Genomic DNA, 21981 nt, shown 5'->3' on the forward strand with positions numbered 1-21981 from the left:
TTCACACCCCTTCTCATCCTTTAGACTATGTTTATGACAGAGTTGGGGAAATATTATTCGAATGACGAGAGATGAATACTTTTTAATTCGTGAATTTTCTACTGGAATAATCAATTATTCGTACAAAACATATGATTAACCATCCAATTACATTTTTACATTACATTACATTGCAAAACAATTCGAATAACCATTTGAATACTTTTATATTTGTCCATTTTATAGAAAAATAACTCTGATTCGAAAAAATGAAATGATTAACCATTGGAATACGTTTGTATTTGTATAAAGACGACATTTTTGTCTTACAGCTATACATAGATATATTTTATATTAGATTAATTTTAACTTTTCTGATTTCTAACATATAAGGGTCCCTTTTTATGTTTTGGGATATGTAGAATATGAAAATACTATCGATTTATTTTAACTTTTCTGATTTCTTACATGTTAAGGTCCCTTTATATGTTTTGGGATATGTAGAATATGAAAATGGTATCGATTTTAAGACCGCGTATCGATTAATTTTAACTTTCTTGATTTCTAACATGTTAGGGTACCTTAAAAGGTGATTTGAGGGGATTGTTGGATTTTATTTTAATCCTCTAATTACGACACCATTCTTCGAGGGCTGTGATATGAGATTGGAGAGTTTGGCTGTTAGTTATAAGAGGAAACATTGGATTCTTATAATGAGTAGACGCTCCGGGTGCATATTTGTATAACTATTAAGAACTCAATGAACTTGAAACTTATTACAATTGTGTTTTGAGTTGTTGATAGGCAAAAATGGGGGCTTATGCTATCGCGTGGAGTTCGTCGAGTTATTGAACATAATCTATGTAAATTAAATTCTTGGGTTGAAGTTTGTGAGTAACGAAAGAAGATGCGGTTGAGCTTTCTGGTTTGGAACCATGAGTGTATATTAAAAGATGTTCTAGAATATTATAAAGGATACACGGCGCAGTTCATTACACTCAACAAATCTTGTTTTATTATTGTTTTATCTTGTTTATATTGGAAAGATTTAATATTGTTTTAGAGTCCCAGGTGGGTTCTGAGTTTCAAGCTTCAGTATTTTATTGGATTAATTCCAATCATGAAATAAATTTTTCTTTATTTTTCTGATAATCTAAAAGAGATAATTAATAGAAAGATAATGCTAAAATAGATGGAAAAGCTCTTTGGGAGTTCAAGAAGTATAGTCAAAGATTCAGTGCTCACTTAAAAAATTATTATTTCTCTTCGATATACTTGTAATACAAAAATAAATTAATAAAAACTAAAAATACAAGTGGTTTCCTAGTAAAAACTAATCCTGTTTAATTTAACAATTTATTTAATTAGTTTTTCACTCTTCATTGATAAAGAGTGCGATCCATCTCCATGCTTCATCACCCGGTGCATTACCATTTCCTTTGTCACTATCTTGAGATCGTAAGCTAGGCCTAAATAGGCAAATATACTAAGAATGCGTGAGGAGAGATTGAAGTGTTGTCCGAATTCGGATGTATTGCAATCCCATGGAAAAGCGTGGTGGAAATTATGCCATCCTTCTCCGAGCGCGAAGAAAGCCACGTAAGGGTTCTGTGCTGCGATGATTTCCCTGTCAAATAACAATATTTCTTTAGCATTTTACAAAATAAATGTACTAATGGACACGCTAAAATGCACATATAGTATTAATTTAACTGTTACTGATGACTGATTGCTGACGTTAATAAGTATACCCAGTTATCTTGAACTAAGAGACACAAACATTTTTAAAAAAAATTATTGACATTTACAACTATATTTACATAAAAATACATCAAGTTAATTTGAAGTGAGATTATAATAGAATTATTCAGGATTTTTGAGAAACTACCCATTGGTAGTACTCCAATAACATTTCTACATTAGGTCTCAAGATCTCTTTTCAGGCACCTCGGAGGATTGTCAGGAATGGAAGAGAAGTCAAGGTTAAAAACTAGTGCGCTTGGTTGGTTAGTGAGTTTGTAATGGAAGCAATGATATCTGGTTTGGGCTAGATCGGTTATATATGGAACATTAAGGCCTTTATTAATAATTTTTTTTGATAATGTAACGAGTATTGAGGATTTTACGAAGGATTTTGGATTTTATGGATGGTATGAGAGAGGAATTTGATACAGGAATACAGTTTCTTGTATTTTCAGTCTTGTGTGAGGATTCCAAGCTAGTCGTTTATCCAAATAAAGTCCAGGGTAGCGGATCTGTTCGACAGGGTTAAGAGCAACATTATTAAAGTATACTGTAGGACAGTCGATTGGTTTACGACAAAGGGTAAAGGTGATTTCATGGGATTTATTTTAATCCTCCGATTTCGACTCCATTTTGCGAGGATTGTGATATGGGATCGTAGAGTTTGGGATGCAATTAAAAACACAAAACTGAAGTGTTCTTAGTCACTTTGAAATATTTTGACCTAGATCAAACAATCACTTGGCAAGCACTCGACTATCTTTCAGGCAGAAGTGTTTGCCATCTTGTCAGTAGCTTTATAATCTGAAGTCGCGTGCTTAAAGAAGCTTCAGCTGGGTCCCAGGACATAAGGGAATCACGGGTAATGAAAAAGCTGATCAGCTTACTAGAAACGGGGTTGAGAACCCTCCTATAGGACCAGAACCGTTCCTAGGCATCTCTTAAAGTCATCAGAGAAAAGTAGTTCTTGATTGGACATGGAAGATAGCCGGTAAGGAGTAGAGGAACTGTATGGGGCTGAGCCAGGCCAAGATTTTAATAACTAAACCTTCTACTTCTAAAACTAAGTGACACTTACTACTTCTAATACTTAGAACCGAACTCCGATTATTAATAGGAGTCCTTACAGGTCATTGCAGACTTAAAAGACATCTTAAGATATGTGAAGTAGTCCATGATGAAACCTGTTGCTTATGCTGACAGGCCCAAAGACTGCCTTACATTACATAGCAGACAGTGGTAGGTATGCATTACTAAGATACAGGCTATTAGGCTCTGATAGAATTAAAGGAAATGAGGCTTCCTCTATAGATTGGGAACCCCTTTTAAATTTCATTAGGAAGTGGAAAAGGTTCGATATAGAGGAATAAAATACATAAAAGAGTCACTCCATTGGTCTGCCTTGGGGATGGCAAACAGGACCAATAGGTCCACATGCCGGACTTGTTCCCCCCACCAATTACCATTACCAGTACCAATAGATTAAAAAATATATATAGCGATTAAGGAGCTTCAGATAAACATCCAGAAATCCGAGTTTGCAGCAAAAAACAAAAAATTAACATTAAAACATCGATTCTAAATCAAATTTGTACTTTTTTCATCAAACCGTATTCTATGGTTATTTAAAAAAAAAATGAAAATTCTTTCAGCAGAAAAATATTTAAAAATTTAAACAGCTAAAAAGTGTGAATCGCTTAATCAGTGTTTTTTATTCAAATCTAAATTACGTCACATAGAAACTATAATGGTGGTTAGCGTTTTCCTTCTATTGGTACAAAAATTAAAAATTAATTCTTTATTTATATTAACTGAAACATATATAATTAATTGAGTTTATAAATTGACTGACAATAATACAAACAATATTTTGAAATTTTTTTTGTATGTCGTCAAATACTCTTTTGAGAAGTTATCTAGTAAAAGTAAATATATCCATTTTTGGAAACTTATTATTTTAAAATTATTATGAGAGAATGTCATGTAGGTAAGTTGTTTTTTAATTTTTGATTTGGATCTGCTATTTCACAGGGAAAATTAAGGTTTTAAAATAAACTTAGAATTTTAATTTTTCGATAAAACTTTAATTTGTTAACTAATTTTATACAGCTCTCACAGCTGCACATCAGAACGGGTTTCATTACTATGTTTCCTTTGCTTACATTTTCTGGAGAATAATCTAGTAGTATTAGTACAGTAGGGAGTTTAGTATTTGAAAAAAAAAAGAGGCCTCATTCATCGATATTCACTGGTCTATCTCTGAATGTCGGTCATGACCAAGTTCAGGCGCCACATTGAGTCCTTGAAAAGATAAACTACTCCGAAAATTGAAATTCTATTTAAAAGATAACTTGTTGTGTAACGAATCTTTTCGAATGGTTTACTGTTATATACTTTATGAGGAGATGTGAGAGATCCTTATAGCACAAGAGCCCAAGAGGAGGAAAAAGGCAGTTATTTCACCCCAATTTTTGATTACTTTAATGAAAACTATGCATAATTAATAGTCAAAATTGAAGAGTCAGCCAAGTATAGGTAGGGGAAATAAAAAATGGCGGCTGTTTCAAAGCTATAAAAAAAAACTAATTTTTCATTCGGAGTTTTATATCTTAAAAGTAGGAACAACACAAGAAAACCTAAGAGAACGTCATTTAAAGAAGAGTAAATTTGCTAAAATATCTTAAAAAGTAGGAACAACCCAAGTAAACCTAAGAGAACGTCATTTAAAGAAGAGTAAATTTGCTAAAATATGAGCCCTAATAGAATTATTTACCTTAAATAGTTTTGCAGATATAGCTTTTTAAAAAGCAACATTTCATAAAAATGTTGTATGAGACGTACTGAAAGATCAGTAGTTAGTGAATTTATTTTGAAGAATCTATATATCAAAACCCATTTGACGTACAGATGTCTATTAGCACTCAAATTAAAGGTAGTTTAATGTGCTATAAAGTATTTTATGATGTTTATCTTCGTAGGAGTAATAGTTTTCATGAAATTTGCTAAAATAAATTGATTTATAGTTGTTCGGACAAATTTTCATTTGCCAAATTTATATTCATATGGGAATATAAAACTACTACCCCTACGAAGATAAGTGTCAGAAACTACTTTATAGTAAGTTAAATTTCCTTTATTTTGTGTGTTAACAGACATATGTGCGTCTTATGTATCTAGAGATATATTTTTTCAAAAATCGAACAGTTTATAGGAACAACTATAAATTAACATTTCGTGAGTTTATTTTGTCAAATATAATAAAAACTACTACTCCTACAAAGATTAACATAATTAACTATTTTGTAGTAAATTTAACTAGCTTTAATTTGAGCGCTGGCAAACATCTGTACGTCCAATGGTTTCTGAAATGAAGTTTTTCATCAAATCAAACTTATTGTCTGAACAACTATAAATCGATTTATTTTGGCAAATATCATGAAAACTACAGCTCCTACAAAGGTAAAGGTCATAACCTTATTTATAGTCCAATTAACTAGCTTTAATTTGAGTGCTAATAGAAATCTGTATGTTTCATAGTTCCTGAGATATAGATTTCTCAAAATAAATTAGCTAACTACTAATCTTTTAGAAGATTTTTAAGTAATTTGGCTTTTTAAAAAGCTCTATCTCTAGAACTATTGGATGCAAATAGCTCTTTTAGGGCTAATATTTCAGCAAATTTACTCTTCTTTAAGTAATATTCTCTTAGATTTTCTAATGTTGTTGGTACTTTTTAAGATATAGAGCTCGAAATGAAAAATTAATGTTTTTTTAAGGTTTTGAAACAGCTGCCGTTTTTTATTCTCCCTTCCTATACTTGGCAGACTTATCGATTTTGACGCGTAATTATACCTAGTTTTCATTAAAGTAATAACCTAAAAAAAAAATTTAGGTGATATAACTGCCTTTTTTTCTTCCCGGCTCTATTGATACAGAGAAGACTTATACCCTTGTTATGAGGGTTGACTGTTAAGGCTGAAGGTCCATTTAAGTTGGTTAATATAAAGAAGAGCTAAAAAACAAGAAGCTCCGTGGATTCCGAAGGTTCCTCGCAATTAAGGGTTTACTTTTAGGAAAACATAAAAAAGGTAAAGATTTTGTTTATTTATTTTTTTTTTTCGGCCCAGACTCCCATTGGAGTCCTATACTGCCTAACCATGGTTGGGGGTCAAAGTTCTTCATTTTGTGGGACCGCCACGCAATGAAAAAAGTCAACGTCCCAGGCCGGATTCGAACCGGTACCGCCAATAGACATCAAATTGGTATGACTGTGTCTTAACCACTGAGCTATGGGCGGCCCAAAGGTAAAGATATGTTAGTTGATAATTTAATTCAAATGGTTGGTAAACAAGGGAAGCATCATACTAATCACATTTTATGTTGTAGAAAACATCATAGATAATCTAGTTGTCTAAAATAATTTGAAAATGTCAAATAGATCAGAGCAGTATTAACGATTGTACAGCGAAGTTAGCTGATAACTTACAAAGAGGAAATCTATAGAGCTTCCTCCAACTCTGCTGGTCTTCCACCAAACGCCTTCTTTCATTCCATTAGAGTCCTATTTTCAGGAAATCCTTCTTTACCTCATCTTCCTATTTATTTCTTGGTCGACTTTTCCTCTTTTCCGGTCTAGCTTGGCTTGATAGACCTCTCAAGCTGTTCTAATAGGTTTCATTCTTAGGAGATGTCCCAGTCATCTTAGTCTATTCTCTTCTATAACTCCTTGGGCTGGTTTAACGTCTAGGTTCGCTCTAGTTGTATTCTTGTGGACTCGATCTCTTCTTTATTCCTACTTCATTTTTCAAATAAATCTTATTTCTGTCGCTAGTAATCTTGACTGATGCTTTTTGTTAGCGTCTTTGATTCCGAGGAATGCGTCTGAATGGGGGAAACGTTGACCTATCAGAGCCACTTTTGTCTGCTTGTAAACCGCTCGTCAGGAATCCTCTCTTGACTGCTTCAAAAATTCTGCCAGCACTTGCCATTCTCTCAGTAACCTCCGTATCACTGTAACCATTTTCATTCTGATGTGCGCCTAGGTATTTGAAATTATGCACTTATTGAAAGACAGTGTCTTCAACTCTAATCACAAGCATAATTCATCGTGTCTTCTTCCTTATCCTCATTTTGTGTTTTTAGGGTTTACGACCATGTTGATCCTAAGCAGTTCTTCTTTTAACCTGTCGACTTTGTGTTGATGTTCCTGTCGTCTTCTGTGAAAATAACAATGTCATCGGTAAATGCAAGAAGTGAGAGTTCCACTGGTCTTAGATTGGTATATCCTAGCTGGAATTTCCTTATATTCTCTTTGGTCCTCCGAATAGCTGCATCTATAATTGAAGTGGAAGTAATGGAATCAAGTTACAACCTTGCGAATTCTTATCGTTGTTTCGATTTCTTGAGATGTACAATTGGCAATCCTTACAACGCTTTTTGTTTTCTTGTACAAAGCTCCTACCACCCATATATGCCCTTGATCTACTCCCTTATCTCTTAAGACCTCTGAGGTATCCCTCTTGCTTACTTGGTCGAAGGCTTTTGTAATGTCAACAAAGTATTCTGAAAGTTCCTCATCTTTTTCTAACATTTTTTCAAAGACCTGTCTCATGGTAAAAAAAACCCCTTGGGTACTGCGATTTTCTCGAAATCCGTATCGTTCTTCTTCTATTAACCTTTCGACTCTTCCTCTTATTCTTCTCTCCAGGTTCTTGAAATTTATTTTGCTTGGTATGCTTAGAAGAGATATTTCTCTGTGATGTTGCAATGTCTATTATCTCCTTTCTTAAAGATTGGAATAATGACTACCACTTCCCAGTCTTTCGGTATTTTTTTGTTCAAATACTGGTACTGCATCATTTCTTTTCCTTTTGGTCCCATATATTTCATCATTTTAGGATTTATTTTGTCCGTACTCTGCAGCGCTTCCTCTAATTAGTCCTTGTCGATAAACTTATCCTCTTCCCAAGTATTTATCTTGGGAAACTATATGCATACCAAAATTATTTATCTTAATTCTAATTAATAGGGTTCTACAAATCAATATAATTGGATTACTATAGTGTGTTTACCAGTCACCAATAAGACATCTTAATAAAATATTATTACCATTGAATATATAGTATGCGAGGCTAAGTCAATATCTATCCCCAATTTAGTTATATTTTTGGTTATGTTGGTAGCACTGTCGTTTTGCGTTGTTTATTTGTTATTATGTGTATACAAGTTTCAAGCTGTTAGGTTAGCTTCGCTATCGCTAACGTGCTGTTAATCATGGCTTCTCCGCTTTCTATTTGCACCAAAGAAGAGCAAAGTTCAGTGATCCATTTTTTGTCGTCAGGAGACGTACCAGGTGCCGAAATTCATCGAAGACTTTCGGTACAGTACGAGAATAGTGTTTAGTCAGAACGGAGTGTTTACAAATGGATTGAAGAATTCAACAAATGGTCATGAAGAAGCCGGACGACTGTTTACCGCCACAAATCAAGAAAGAAATAACATTGAGCGTCACGCGAAATGGTGTTCTTAGTCAGAAGAGTAAATATTGACAAAGAGGCACATCGTCTGCAAATTAGCCACGGTTCTGCCAACGAAATTGTCCATAACAGACTTGGGTTTCATAAAGTTTGTGTAAGATGGGTCCCAAAACATCTCACACAGTTGCATAAAGAAACGTGCTTGGACACCTGCAAAAACATTAGGATCACTATGGTAACGGACAAGGCAACATCTTAGACAGAAATATTACTGGTGACGAAATATGGATCCGTCATACCGAGCAAGAAAAAGTTCAACACTCAACCGTCCGCAGGAAAACTGGTTCAAGGACTCACAAGGTCCAGTACTGGAACAGTATGAGGAAAGGGACACAACAATAAACAGTGTACATTACAGTGAAATGCTTACTGCCAAGACGAAGCCTGCAATTCGAAGCAGACGCCGAGGAATGCTGTAGTTTGTAGCACGACGATGCCCGTTTGCATACTGCTGGCCACACTGCTGAAACGCTCCAGAAACTCAATTTTGAAGTACTAGCTCATGCTCCATATAGTCCCGATCTTGCCCCTTCTGACTATCACTTGTTTGATCCACCCAAAGAGGCATTAAGGGGCCGTCGATTTATCTTGGACGAAACAATGAAAGAAGCGGTGCATTCCTGGCTCGCAGCACAAACCGAAAACCTTCTTTTATGAGGGGATGAAACTTGTACAACGATGGACCAAGTGTGTTGAAAAGCAAGGGGACTATGTCGAAAAATGATATACTTGTAAAAGTTTCCCATTTGATTATAATAACATTGTATAATTATATTGTGGATAATAATTTACTTACTCTCGTATTAGGCGTGGTATTGGAAAGTATTATCACACAAGTGAACAAAGTATTTATTCACATTTAATATAAACAGAAATAATATAATATAATATAATATAGCCCTTTCTCAAGCTGGGCTAATTTCATTCATCCCCCCCATCGTCGTGCATCCATTGCCTCTTAAAAGGTTCTTGTACGTTGACAGGTGTCTATTGTTTTTTCGATGAATCACTGTTTCCCCCTGCGTGGAGCCGAAACCTCACGCAGACACAGAAGAGAAGACTGGCCACCATACAGAGACTGGCTCTGCTGAGGGTCACGAAGACATACAGAACGGTGTCACATGAGGCGGTGCAAGTGCTGGCCGAAGCGATGCCTCTGGACCTCATCCTCATAGAGGATGTCCTTAAATATGAAGTTAAGGGGCAGGGAGAGGTTGGAGCTCCGAGAGAGGATCGGTGAGACTCCAAACTTATGGAAGAAAATACTGCGAGAGGACTCAATACAGAAGTGGAATGAGTGGGGAAGGGAACGGTGCCCAACGTGCGGAGTTCCTGAAACAGCAGAACACGTTATAATAGATTGTTCTGCCATGGAAGGACACCGAGCCAGGCTGTCGAGAAAGACCGGGATTTAGGCCCTCGCCGAGTCAGAAATTCTCTGTTTGATGGAAGATGAGAATTATCCCTTCTTCAGGGAGTTCATTTACGGGAGGAAGGAGGTGGTGGGCCCCACTCATTTCACGATTGGAAGGACTTGACCGCCCAACATCGGCGAACCACCAGAAGATGAGGAAGCTGACCCGGATTGAGACCAGGAGGGCTGGACCAGCCTGGAAACTGCAGGAGGCATCCAGACGAATGCAGTGGACAAGGTGCAGCTCCATCAGTAAGGCGTTAAACCTAGCACTGGGCTGCACCACAGTAAAAAAAAATGAAAAAAATTAATAATTGAACAATTAATAAAAGATTAAAAAATTGGTGATCCTTGGGTGTAGTGGCATGCGCGAACCCCAGCGCACTACCCCACTGTTCCCGCACCCCGTATGGGTAGGGAGGGGGATAAAAAAAAAAAAAGGAATCACTGTTTCCCAGTTTCTCCACTGTTTCATCATCAACGGCTAGAAGGTTGGTCGATGTATGGCATGTTACAATCTCACAAGAGATCATTACATACAAAAAATGGAATCCTTCTCCAGCGGACCCGGCTCGCTAAGACCCCCGATGAGCGATGGTCCTGTATCACTTTTGAAATATGAGCTTAAAACAGGGAGAGGAGACTTTAAGATAGTTAAATCGATTAATATTTAAAAAACTCCTAAAATTGAAAAGCGGCTTGAAATCCTCCACTCCCGCTCTTCGTTGTAGCCTTACTTGCCTGACTTTTCAAACAAACAATTATAGCGAGTAGGTTGGTCGATGAAAGCACTAGAGTTTTGAATATTTACAAGATATTAAGCCTACTTTTACGGCACTGGTAACAGCTTTACCTAATTCTGCACACTTAATCATTTTTCATCAGCATTATCCAGCGCTAATTAAATCTAGCACTAATGTTTAATTTATCGTAGAAAACAAATATTGAGGAATCATATACTTACTTTTCATAAGGCTTGTTTCCGTACATGTGTGCGAAGCTGTTGACTGTCCATGTTAGGTTCAGGTGTACTACCATCCTGAAGACATAAGCTACCAAAACACTGTACCAAAGGGACTCATTCCACAACAAATAAGGTACAGCTACTGGGATCGCAAACGCAATGACTAAATGTAACGGGGTATAATACCTGGAAAATGGAAATAGTAAATTAGTAAATATTAATACCTAAAAGTCAATATAGATCAAATATTGAAAGTACATTGATTAATCTAAGATTAAACCTATTATTAGGAAATTATTTTGGACACATTAATAACTTGTTAGAAATAGGCAAGCAGTGACCTCTACAATTATTCTTTACGGATCGGTAATAGATTTTATACTGCTTTGGTTCATGGTGAACAATCGAAAGCAACTTATACTTTTTTGTGAAATTATTCATTCTGGAGTGATTTTACCTGGTAAAATTTTTTACCTTTATTCTATATCGTAAAAATGCGATTTCTTTAAACTGTTTTTTTTTAATTACTAAGTAAACTATATATTGATCATCTTCGCTAAAAAGGTGAAAATTGTCGTTAACATTTTGTAAAATATCATTAAATATATTCGATCGGTTGACAGGGGTTCCAGAAACATCATTTGTTATATAGAAAACAAGGAGCTTCTTAGAAGGCCTAGGTGTTAGTGTCAAGGATATTGCGATCTTGGCGAAAAATATTTTGGACTCCCTGGGGATCATACATCATCACTGCATCAGCTGCCTCAGTACCTCTCAGATTATTCATTCTGATTTTGTTTCTTTTTTTTGATTTATCGATTGGTGTTTTAATTTATGTATTCCCTCAACTTATTTATTTATTAAATTATTTCTTTTAACTTATCTATTCATTGAAGTATTTCTTTTGACTGACTATTTTTCTAAATGATGACTATTATATGTCTTTGGTTTGACTCCGCATTGCTATCTGATGATAAATTTGTTTAACGGATCGAACGTGGATAGCGGGCCACTGGAATGGGGAGGTCTGAAAGAATAAAATATTTGTATTTAGTGTTTGTAGTGTTTAGATTTGTAGACGAGTATTGATTGTGAAGGAAAAGGGGGGTAAGAAAAAATTTAAAAAAAACATTGTTGTAACATGATTATGTCCGATCATGGATTGATTGGTATGCTGTGTACCGTAGGAACCTAATGTAATTGAGCAACATGGCTAAATAAAGCATTTCTCTCTCTATCGATTTTCTTAGCGGGAATCGACTAAAACTTCTTAGTAATCTATTCCTTATATATTTAAGATCTAGATACCACAGACCCCCTTGCTATGGTATGCTAGATATAATTACTCATTGAATATCCTTTCCAATGAAGTCGTGTTCACCAATTTACTAAGCTATGCGTACGCATGGCGTTACAGATCCCATGCAAGGTGTTTAATCTATAAACTCAAGTCGGGTTAAGATTAGATTAACAGAAAGCATCAACAGCCTGACATTTCATAAAATGAAATGAAAATAATAATTTTATTCTGGTACAAATGTCCCCTGAGAATAAATACATTGTTCATAAATCAAACATAATTGTCAATTGTAGATAATAATACTGCTATGGAATTCAAATTACTGTGGGTGACCTAAATTATTCTACGGCTTCTAATTTCTAATTGATTTGCGATTAAAAATACAGCTTTATTAGTATAAGACTATTATTCATCTTACGTGCGTTGCAGGTTTTTGCTTTCTAGGTTAAGGTTGTCTCCAGCGGTTCTTCCTCATCAACCTTGCTTCTCTTTAGTCTTAGGCTTCAGGTGTCCTTTGCTGCTCCCTGCGGATTCTCTTCCAGAAAGAATCTCTCTCGTTCTTCCTTGCTAAACATATCATTCTTCCCCTCTACTTTCTTTCCTGCCATTTCAATGGCTGGTCATATTTTGTGCCGTAGACCAGAACTTTTATAATTGGAAAATTGAGGTGGCATCTAATCCTTTGACCTCTGTTACTTTATAGATCGGCGTTAAAAGCACCGAGTGTAAGTTGATGCTGTCGGTAATGTCAGTACTTAACAATACTAGAGAACAATAGTAGTTTTATTTCAGCCATATCAAGTTGAAATTCAAATTTTCTCTTAAAAATGCCAGATAACCAAAAATATTGACAATTGGAGTTAAAAATATTCAAGTTTTAGCTATTAATTTTTAATTAAATTCTAATATACAAAATAAATATGATGGTTACAAAGTAATTTTACTTACTATCTAATCCTTGCTTGCACCAAATTTACTCTTCAGTATTGGACAAAATTGTGAAATTCTTAATAATAAACTATTGATAATTGTATTTTGTAATCTTTTAATTCTAACCTCTTAAAAAAATACAAAGCAGACTGAGTTGAACACGAAAAAAAGATTATAATCAAAACTTAAACTGTCAATAAGGTTATTATTAAATTGAAAGAAAATGTAATTGAAATAAATAAATTATTTGTATCATATACACCCAGTTTGCATTCTTAATTTATTCTGTTTATTAGAATAAATTTAAAAAAAGATAAATGGCTGGACTTATTTTAATAACTAATAGGTCGATAACTAGTTATTTATATTATGTCTTGCACGCAGCTCATTCACATCTTTGTCGATTCTTTCTATTCATCTGGTTCGTTTGTTTGTTTGGTTGTTTAGTGGCGCCAAACTTCATTGGTCATCAACCCCATTTATATTTTATTTAATTTTGCTGATATTCGTTAAATTTTTTATTTATTTTTTTTTTCCCTTCCGATCAAGTTATATTTTTGTCTGTAAATTTGGTGATTTCAAAAACTGAAACACCAATTCTATTGCCTTATCATCGTCTCTAAGTCAGTTCGGAGGCGTTTCTTTTGAAATAAGATAGGAGTGGGTGAGCCTCGTGTGACCTATTCTCAGCCTAGTCAGTACAACTTCCTCTCTACGGCATTTGCGACTGGAGGTACCCCAGGGCTTGACATCCTTTTTAATAATTTTTAATTTACTCATTGGGCTTTCGTTCCACAAAGATTGCCATTTATCTTTGACTTCCTTTACAAGAGGCCTGGTTCTATTCATCTGGTTTTTGACCTACCAAATGGTGTTTTGCCATTTATACTGTTATGAAATATTGGCTGACCAGTCTCTACAAGTAGTTCTGTATTAGCTCGCCTTCTCTAAATCTGTATTAAGGTTCTGATCCCAAAACGCTCTGGTTATTGTTCATATTACTTTCCTTTCAAATCTCTCGATTCTGCTTTCTAGGGTGACGACTAGAACCCAGCTCTTGCAGACGTATGACAAGGCTAGGTTACAACGCTCTACATCCTTAGCTTAGATTTGTAAAGATTTTTCGGGATTTCAGAATCCTTAACAGGGATAAGGAGAATATGTTTGTGCTAGTTATATCCTGATCAATCTTGGTAGGTTGATATTTGATTGAGGTTATTGTGGAGCCGAAGTATTTGAAACTTTCACAAAGACCATGTCGTTAGGGTGGATCATCATGTATTTCGTTTTATCTTCATTTGCCTTCGATTTCAGGCGACGTATTTCACCTGTCTCTCTTACCAACGTCTTAGCGAGTCTTTATTATCTTCTCGCTTACTTTCTAGGACCGCAATATCGTTCGCATACGCTGGGATTTTATGTTTCTTATTGTATTCATAAATAAATTCTAAATACATGGCAATAAGGTAATTAATTAAATGAAATACTGTAATTATAATATAAACTTACTTTTTCTGAAACATGATCAAAGGATCGGCATCCAAATCAGACATATCGATTAGTTTACCCTTCCTGAGGACCTCAGGATGTTTCTTCATCATAAGCCAGCCCATGTGGGAGAAGAAGAATCCTCTGTTGGAGTTGTGAGGGTCGGCGTCAGTGTCACTGAATTTGTGGTGCGCTCTGTGGTCCCGAACCCATGTCCATAGGCTGTTCTAAGTTGAAATAAAATCAAATATAAATTTTTTTTTTAGGTTTAAGGGAAAAACCACTTGGTTTTTGAACATGAATGGAAGAAAACAATTCATTAACATTTTAAGTTTACTATAGATCTCATTTGAGAGTGGGTAGCTCCTCCTTACCAATGGCAATGGACTATTAATTCCAAGCACCCGGGTTCGAATCCGGCTGTGGTAGATAATTATCTGTTACCTGTAGCTGTTGATTCAGCCCAGTGAATTCAGGAGCCCTCTAGGGTCCACCCAGTCTCATGAAGTTGGTACCCTTAATTGCGTGAAAATATGGCGGTCGAGCGCGATCCTGATTAAATCACCTCCGTACACAACCGTTGGTCTAGTATCAGTACTTCCTTACAAAGTACTGCACCCCTGACTCTTCATGGATTGTACTGGTACAGAATTAATTTAGTAGATACTAAAACATTGTGAGCCAAACAACCTTAGTCCAAGTGAGACTAATGAACGATGAGACAAGGCATTAACAATTTCGTTTAGTAAGACAATATTGCATTTAATTTTTCGTGATGATTTCGCAGTGTACTTGGGATATTTCTATGATCCCATCAGTTCTATGATGGTAGGATTTTTTTTTTTTCTAAGTATTGTTCAACTGGATAGGAACTGAAAGGCACTCCGCATACGACCGAAATTGAGTCTGAAGGTACATATACAATGGCTTAGATGAGAGATCACAGAAATTCTACAGACCATCGAAAAGTTTTCCTGATGTAATTAATTTTAGAAATATGTTCCTTGTGGCGATCAAAAACGGTACACAAAAAATAAGGAAAATTATTGAATAGAACTCACGTTTTGCCCCTCTTTAGAGAGCTTCATGAGGGCTAAATATGAACAAGATACAAACATTATAAAGTATAGAAAACTATAAGACTATTCATAGGATGTTGTATGGAAACATTATTTAAAGAGAGGAACAAAGTAAAATAATAGAATAAAAATAAAAATGAATATAATAATAATAATAATTTATAAGAAGTACAATGATGAATGATATATTTAAAGATATACCCCTGGAGTATTAATACGTGAATTAAAATTAGAAGTAGTAATATCATCACTGGAGAAGGGAGATATGAGAGAACGGTACATAAGGTTGAAAACAAAAAAATGGAATGAAGGAATAAGAAGAATGTAATTTAACTTTGTGCAATAAAAAGGAGGCAAAATAAAAAAAAGATAAAATTAAAAAAAATTATTTGTAATGTATTGTATATAGATTACAGTATTATTAATTGAAAAAAAAAGAAATAGTAGAAAAAAAAAGTTTTTTGTATCTTTGTTAATTATGGTTGGGTTTATATCTCCAATTGTGTTGTTTCGAGTAACTTAAGGTTAACAGAAAGTCTGAAATGAATTGGGAGGGGGGGCTTCCATAGGAAAGGCCCATTTCCCCAAGTGGCCAACAACAAAAGCTTACCTCCTGCATCGCTCTCGGTGGGAAGAGAAGCAGCCTCGGAATCTGAGAGCGACACAAGTTCTGTTTTTTTTTCTTCACTGTTACCATCTTTCATTATATACAGTCCACTACATCCCACCAGCTAATCAAAAGTGAATGTGCGGTTGGCCTTTAATTGAAGGCGTACATCATACACATGTATTGATTAATATGCTGTGGGTTTTAACAACCTAATGTATTTGGGTAGGATTGCCGAATAAAGCATATCTGTCTAGTCAGATATGTCGCTATCATTAAAAATTATTTTAGCCTAGATTTGCAAATATGCAATACCTGACCAGCCATGGTTTGCCCGTAGAGCAGAAACAATTTCAAAGGCAATTTGGCCTTATAGCTTCGATGTGACCACAGCCTATGTGCTCCTAATGTGATTCCGATTCCTGCGATAAGGGTACCGGCGGCAATAGCTGTAATGAAATAATATAGTAAATCATAATGTAGAATCATGAATAAAACAATTCTAGATCTAGAAGTGGTTTTGCAGTTCAACAATTTCCAATACACATTAGCTTACTTAAACAGGAACCATATTGACCTTCCAGAATGGTTCTATAACAAGTTGAGATAAAAATTAAATAAATATCTTTTGATCATCAGGAACTTTTGATCTCCTATCCCCCTCAAGTAATCATTTTTTTCTGAATGGGTTATATTTTTCTTTTACTAATATTTTAGGTGGTAAAAGGGAAAGTGGTTGTCAGCTTAGCGCATATTTCTAGTTTTGGCAGCTTATTATAGAAGGTAGCTTGATATAAGTAAATTATTTCAAAAAGTACTCCATTTGCTGTAGGTAAATGTTTTCAAGGTAGAATATGAGGACCTGTTAGCGTGAGGTATTAGGGGCGGGACAGGGATAATTATTTTTAATATTATGATCCCCTTGAGATTGTAATTTACTACGATCTATATTTATAATACACATGTATTGAATGTAAGATTAGAAATATAGGTGGGCCGTCTGCAGCTGAGGGAGTTGAGGCGTAGGTCTTTGCAACTCTATAATAAATAGTCTGGGGGTTGACATTTATTTCTGTCGTGGACGCACGAAATGAAAACTAACGATATTAAAAATAAAAAATAAATCGAAAAAATATATAATTAAAAAAATAAATAAAAAAAAACAAAATGTAACGTAAAGCAAAATAACATAATATTTAGATGTAATCCCCTTCCTATTTTTTTACTTCTATGTGTTTTTGAAAGCTTCTTTTAGGCAATTAGTATTGTTAAGCGAGTAGTATTATGCAATATCATCTTCATAGTGGGCTATTAGCATTAGTGAATTTCCGATAGTCAGATACGAATAAATTGAATAATATTAGACTCGAACAGAATCCTTGCCAGGGACCGGAAATATGGCCCACCAACCTGTTTATTTTCCTGAATAATGTAGTCATTTACGAAAACACTTTAGTGGAGAGAACAAATTCGATTCGATCAAGTCCGGACTCAATGTGGAAAAAACATTAATATCGATTATAGATATGTACCATTCATGTTCGAAGTCGAATTCGATTACAACTCTGAATGAAAAAAAAAATGTCAAAAGCATAAAATATTTGTAATAAAAAACAAAGGAACAATATAAGAACAATATTACTTACTATAAATTGTAGTTACTAAATAACATTTTCCTGTCATTATAATATAACATGAATACAGCCATATTAAATGCAGAATAGCAAAACCAAAGACGTTAAACCAGACCAACTTAGGTTTTTCTGAGACCATACCAAGATGTTGTTGTTTTTCCAAATTTTGCACTCTGGAGCCCATGACGTCTGGAAAATAAAGTAATTGATTAAAATATATTACTTTTGGGATTCCTAAATGTAAAAATTTATTTCTGGCTTAAAACATTTCAATATTTATTGATTACTTTACAGCTAGCAATAACTCTTAAATAATATATTTTATAAATTATAACATCATCATATTACTTATTACATTATCTTGTAATCTCATCCATCCTAAGGGACGAAATGTACTTGAATATAAGACATTAGTTTTTGCACACACTAATTTAGAAATATTTTGATTTATTGACTCCCTGTACATTTACTGGCACAGGCGGAGCCGAACCGTGTAGAGCTATGGTTTACAATTATTCCTGCAAGGAATCTTAATCCTAAAAATCGTGCAATTAATTTTCCTTAATAAATTAGTATTAAGTACCGAAAAAGGGAGTACCGACGCCAGTGGAGCGGTCCCTCCCCATTCTCTGTAACCCCCGGCAAGCGCCTGCTGAGCCAATATTGTTAGTGCAAGAGCCAGGGAGAAAACAGGCAGTTATTTCACTCCAATTTTCGATTACTTTAATGAAAACTATGTATAATTACTAGTCAAAATTGATGAGTCTGCCAAGTATAGGTAAGGGCACGATTCAGGGAGTTAAAAAAATTTTTTTTTGATTTAATCTATAAAAATAAAAATTCTAATGATCTAAAAACAGAAGAAAAAAATATTAATAGAATATGATCATAAAAGTAACAAATTAGTTATAATAAGCTCGACATATTTTTGAGTAATTCGAAATACTAAATTGGTATAATGGACAAAAAAGAATGTAGTGTACAGATTAGATTGCAATGACTGTGATAAGATACGTGGTGAAGGAATCTAAAAAAAAAAAGGATACAAGAATAAATTGAAAGCAGCGTATAGGTAATTGTAAAAATAACAAGAAGAATAAAATAACCCATCACGGTATAATAAACAAACATAATTACTTTTTTTGAGAACTTAAAAACTTTAGACATGGGAAAAAAAAATACAAAAAGTAGGGAAATAAAAGAATCTATCTGTATCACAAAAAAGATTTTAAAAAACAGACGCGGTCAAATTGAAGAGGCAGGATGCAGACACCATTAATAACTTCAACTTATAATAAAATTGAAAAGGATAATGGTGTGGTAGTAAGGAAAGTAAAAAGAAAAAAGAAAAGATAAATATAAACGAGAATTGAAAAACATGTGGAAGGCTCAGGAAAATACAAAGAGCTAGGATTAGAACGAAAGTGAATTTGGTAACAAAGGTACCAAGAGATTAAATAAATTTAATTTAGATTTCTCAAAATATTTTATTAAAAAAATGTCTAATTAAATTTATTAATTTTAGACATAGGAAGCCGAGAAGAGAAAGAATGCTACTGTTATGGTAATTTATATAAATTTTTAACTAATATTTAAATAATAATTTTTAAATAAGTTTTTATTATTATACTATTGTTGCATTGTTTTTCAAATTTGTAGAAGAACCCTGAAGACGGAGGACACCGAAATGTCTGTGTAGTGTTTTTACTTTTTTTAAATAAATAGAAATTTTGGAAAGGAAAAAAAAATCACAAAATATTTGTATTATATAAGTTGAACAAACAGCCTTACCTTCCATTATCCCAAAATGTTCCTTTATATTTGATTGGTTATTCAGCAACCAGTTAGGAATAACCTGGCAACAGAACTGATCAATTTCGGCCTGATACACATTTCTATACATATTCAATAATTGCATCAGTTTCGTTGGTTACGAAATTTTTCATGCGTTATGCATCACGGACATATGCGCAGTAAAATTTCTTTCTTCCTTTCCTGTTCAAATTTATTTTCAAAGATCAATTTAGTATAATTTGTTAATTAATAGCCCTGACGAAGCCCTGCAAAGTTGGGTGAAACGTTGGTTAACAGTAAATAGTCAATCAAAAATTGTATCCTTATATAGTCTCAACACTTTCTATTTCATTAACAGTCCAACGTTTCGTCCATTTCGACCATCCTCAAGGACAATCTAAATATTTAACAGCTTATATTATATATTCATTTGTAACATTTATAACAACAACATTATCACTAATAATTTAACATACCTTCAATATAAATTCTCACCTCACATTAAAATTTAAAATTTGTTTTGCAGGCTATTCTGCCCAGGTCATTAATTATAAGTTAAAACCCTATGAAAAAGTCAATTATTAGAGAGTCATATTTATTATTAATAAGTTTAAGTTTAGTTACCTATTTTTTATTAAAAATCATAAATATCTAAATCTTCTAATTTTCAAATTATCCACAAAATCACTACCATATACACAAACTATTTATAACCTCCCACTCACTCAGGTCAGCCTTGTTTTAAATTGCATTTTTGTCTCAAATTGGTATTTATTATAATTCTCAAAATTCATATTAAAATTAATTGTAAGCAGTAACAAATTTCTCCAATATTTTTATAAATTTATTTTGCTTAAAATCTCTGCATAATGTTGGTTTAAAATCCTCGTATCTGTTTTAAAATTAACTGTGTAATTGATGTTCTCTGATATATAGATTAACTCAAGTATTTTTCTTTGGAACAAATTGTTTTCTTTATGTAAAATTATAGTGTTATCAAAATCAAAATTATGTTGATTTTTGGCTGCATGCTGTACTAATGCTGTTTTATTTGGATCCTTTTCTTTATTTCTTGTATCATTTTTGTGTTGATATATTCTATCCCCCAACATTTGCTTAGTTTCACCTATATAGATAGCTGGACAATTTAAACATGGAATTTTATATATTAATCCCGATTGACTTTCTATTTCAATTTTGTCCTTTATATTGCTATAATAATTTTTAATTTTATTGTTAGGTCTATAACATAATGAGTATTCTTCCACATCATAATCTATAAATGACCTCTGGATATTTTCTGATAAACCTTTATATAATTTAATCCATAATATTTCTTAATAATTGCTCTACTATTTGCTATTTTATTTTTCATTCTATCTTTGCAATTCATAAGGTTTATATCCCAAATTTTATAAATTAATTTTTTGGGGTAAAAATTATCCAAAAATATTTTAAATATCATATTTTTCATTCTATTCAGCCTACAAGCATCCGTTATTCTTACAGCCTTGTTAACATAATTATTAATTACATTGAATTTCATCTGAAATGGATGGCAAGAATAGTAATTTAATATCAAATTACTACTTGTTTCCTTCTTTGTCCATTCTGCTATATCCTTTCCTTGTCGTATTACCATCAAATCCAAAAATCTTAGTTTTTCTTCCTTTTCCAATTCCATTGTGAACTGTAATCTGTCATGGTGACTATTTAATGCTTCAAAAAATTTATTTATATAAACTTTTTTCATGATACAAAAAATATCATCAACATATTTAAACATTAATTTGACATTTATTCCTGATTTTGAAAATACATCATTTATTAAATTATTCATGATTAATCCTAAATAATTGTTTGCCTTCTAAAAACAAATTTTTATTTTTTATATTTGTATCTAATTAAATTTTCTCCCATTTTTCATTTATAATTTTATAAACCCGATTTAGTGGTATATTTGTAAATAAAGAGGCAATATCATAACTTATCATGATTTCATCCTCTTCAATTGTAATTTTATTTAGTTTCTCTTTTGCCTCTATTACATTAATTATATCAATATTTTTATCTTTATAAACATTTTTGAAACTATCTTTAAAAAATTTTGATAAGTTATATAATGGTCCTGGACAATTTAAACATGGAATTTTATATATTAATCCCGATTGACTTTCTATTTCAATTTTGTCCTTTATATTGCTATAATAATTTTTAATTTTATTGTTAGGTCTATAACATAATGAGTATTCTTCCACATCATAATCTATAAATGACCTCTGGATATTTTCTGATAAACCTTTATATAATTTAATCCATAATATTTCTTAATAATTGCTCTACTATTTGCTATTTTATTTTTCATTCTATCTTTGCAATTCATAAGGTTTATATCCCAAATTTTATAAATTAATTTTTTGGGGTAAAAATTATCCAAAAATATTTTAAATATCATATTTTTCATTCTATTCAGCCTACAAGCATCCGTTATTCTTACAGCCTTGTTAACATAA

General features: G+C 33.2%; 1 protein-coding gene across 1 annotated transcript; it reads right to left on the bottom strand.

The window, feature by feature from the left end:
* Positions 1–1212: 1212 nt before the first annotated feature.
* LOC106677131 (stearoyl-CoA desaturase 5) lies at positions 1213–19552 on the bottom strand (the record flags this gene model as incomplete). The annotated part of the gene is given in 6 exon segments (XM_014414846.3): positions 1213–1606; positions 10637–10822; positions 14376–14581; positions 16356–16489; positions 17687–17863; positions 19466–19552. Coding segments are annotated over 6 exon segments (1061 nt in total), but the record flags the coding sequence as incomplete, so codon positions are not given.
* Between the last annotated feature and the right edge of the window lie 2429 nt (positions 19553–21981).

This window comes from Halyomorpha halys, unplaced genomic scaffold (assembly GCF_000696795.3).
Source record: "Halyomorpha halys isolate HHAL.00 unplaced genomic scaffold, Hhal_1.1 Scaffold88.1, whole genome shotgun sequence".
NCBI lineage: Eukaryota > Metazoa > Arthropoda > Insecta > Hemiptera > Pentatomidae > Halyomorpha > Halyomorpha halys.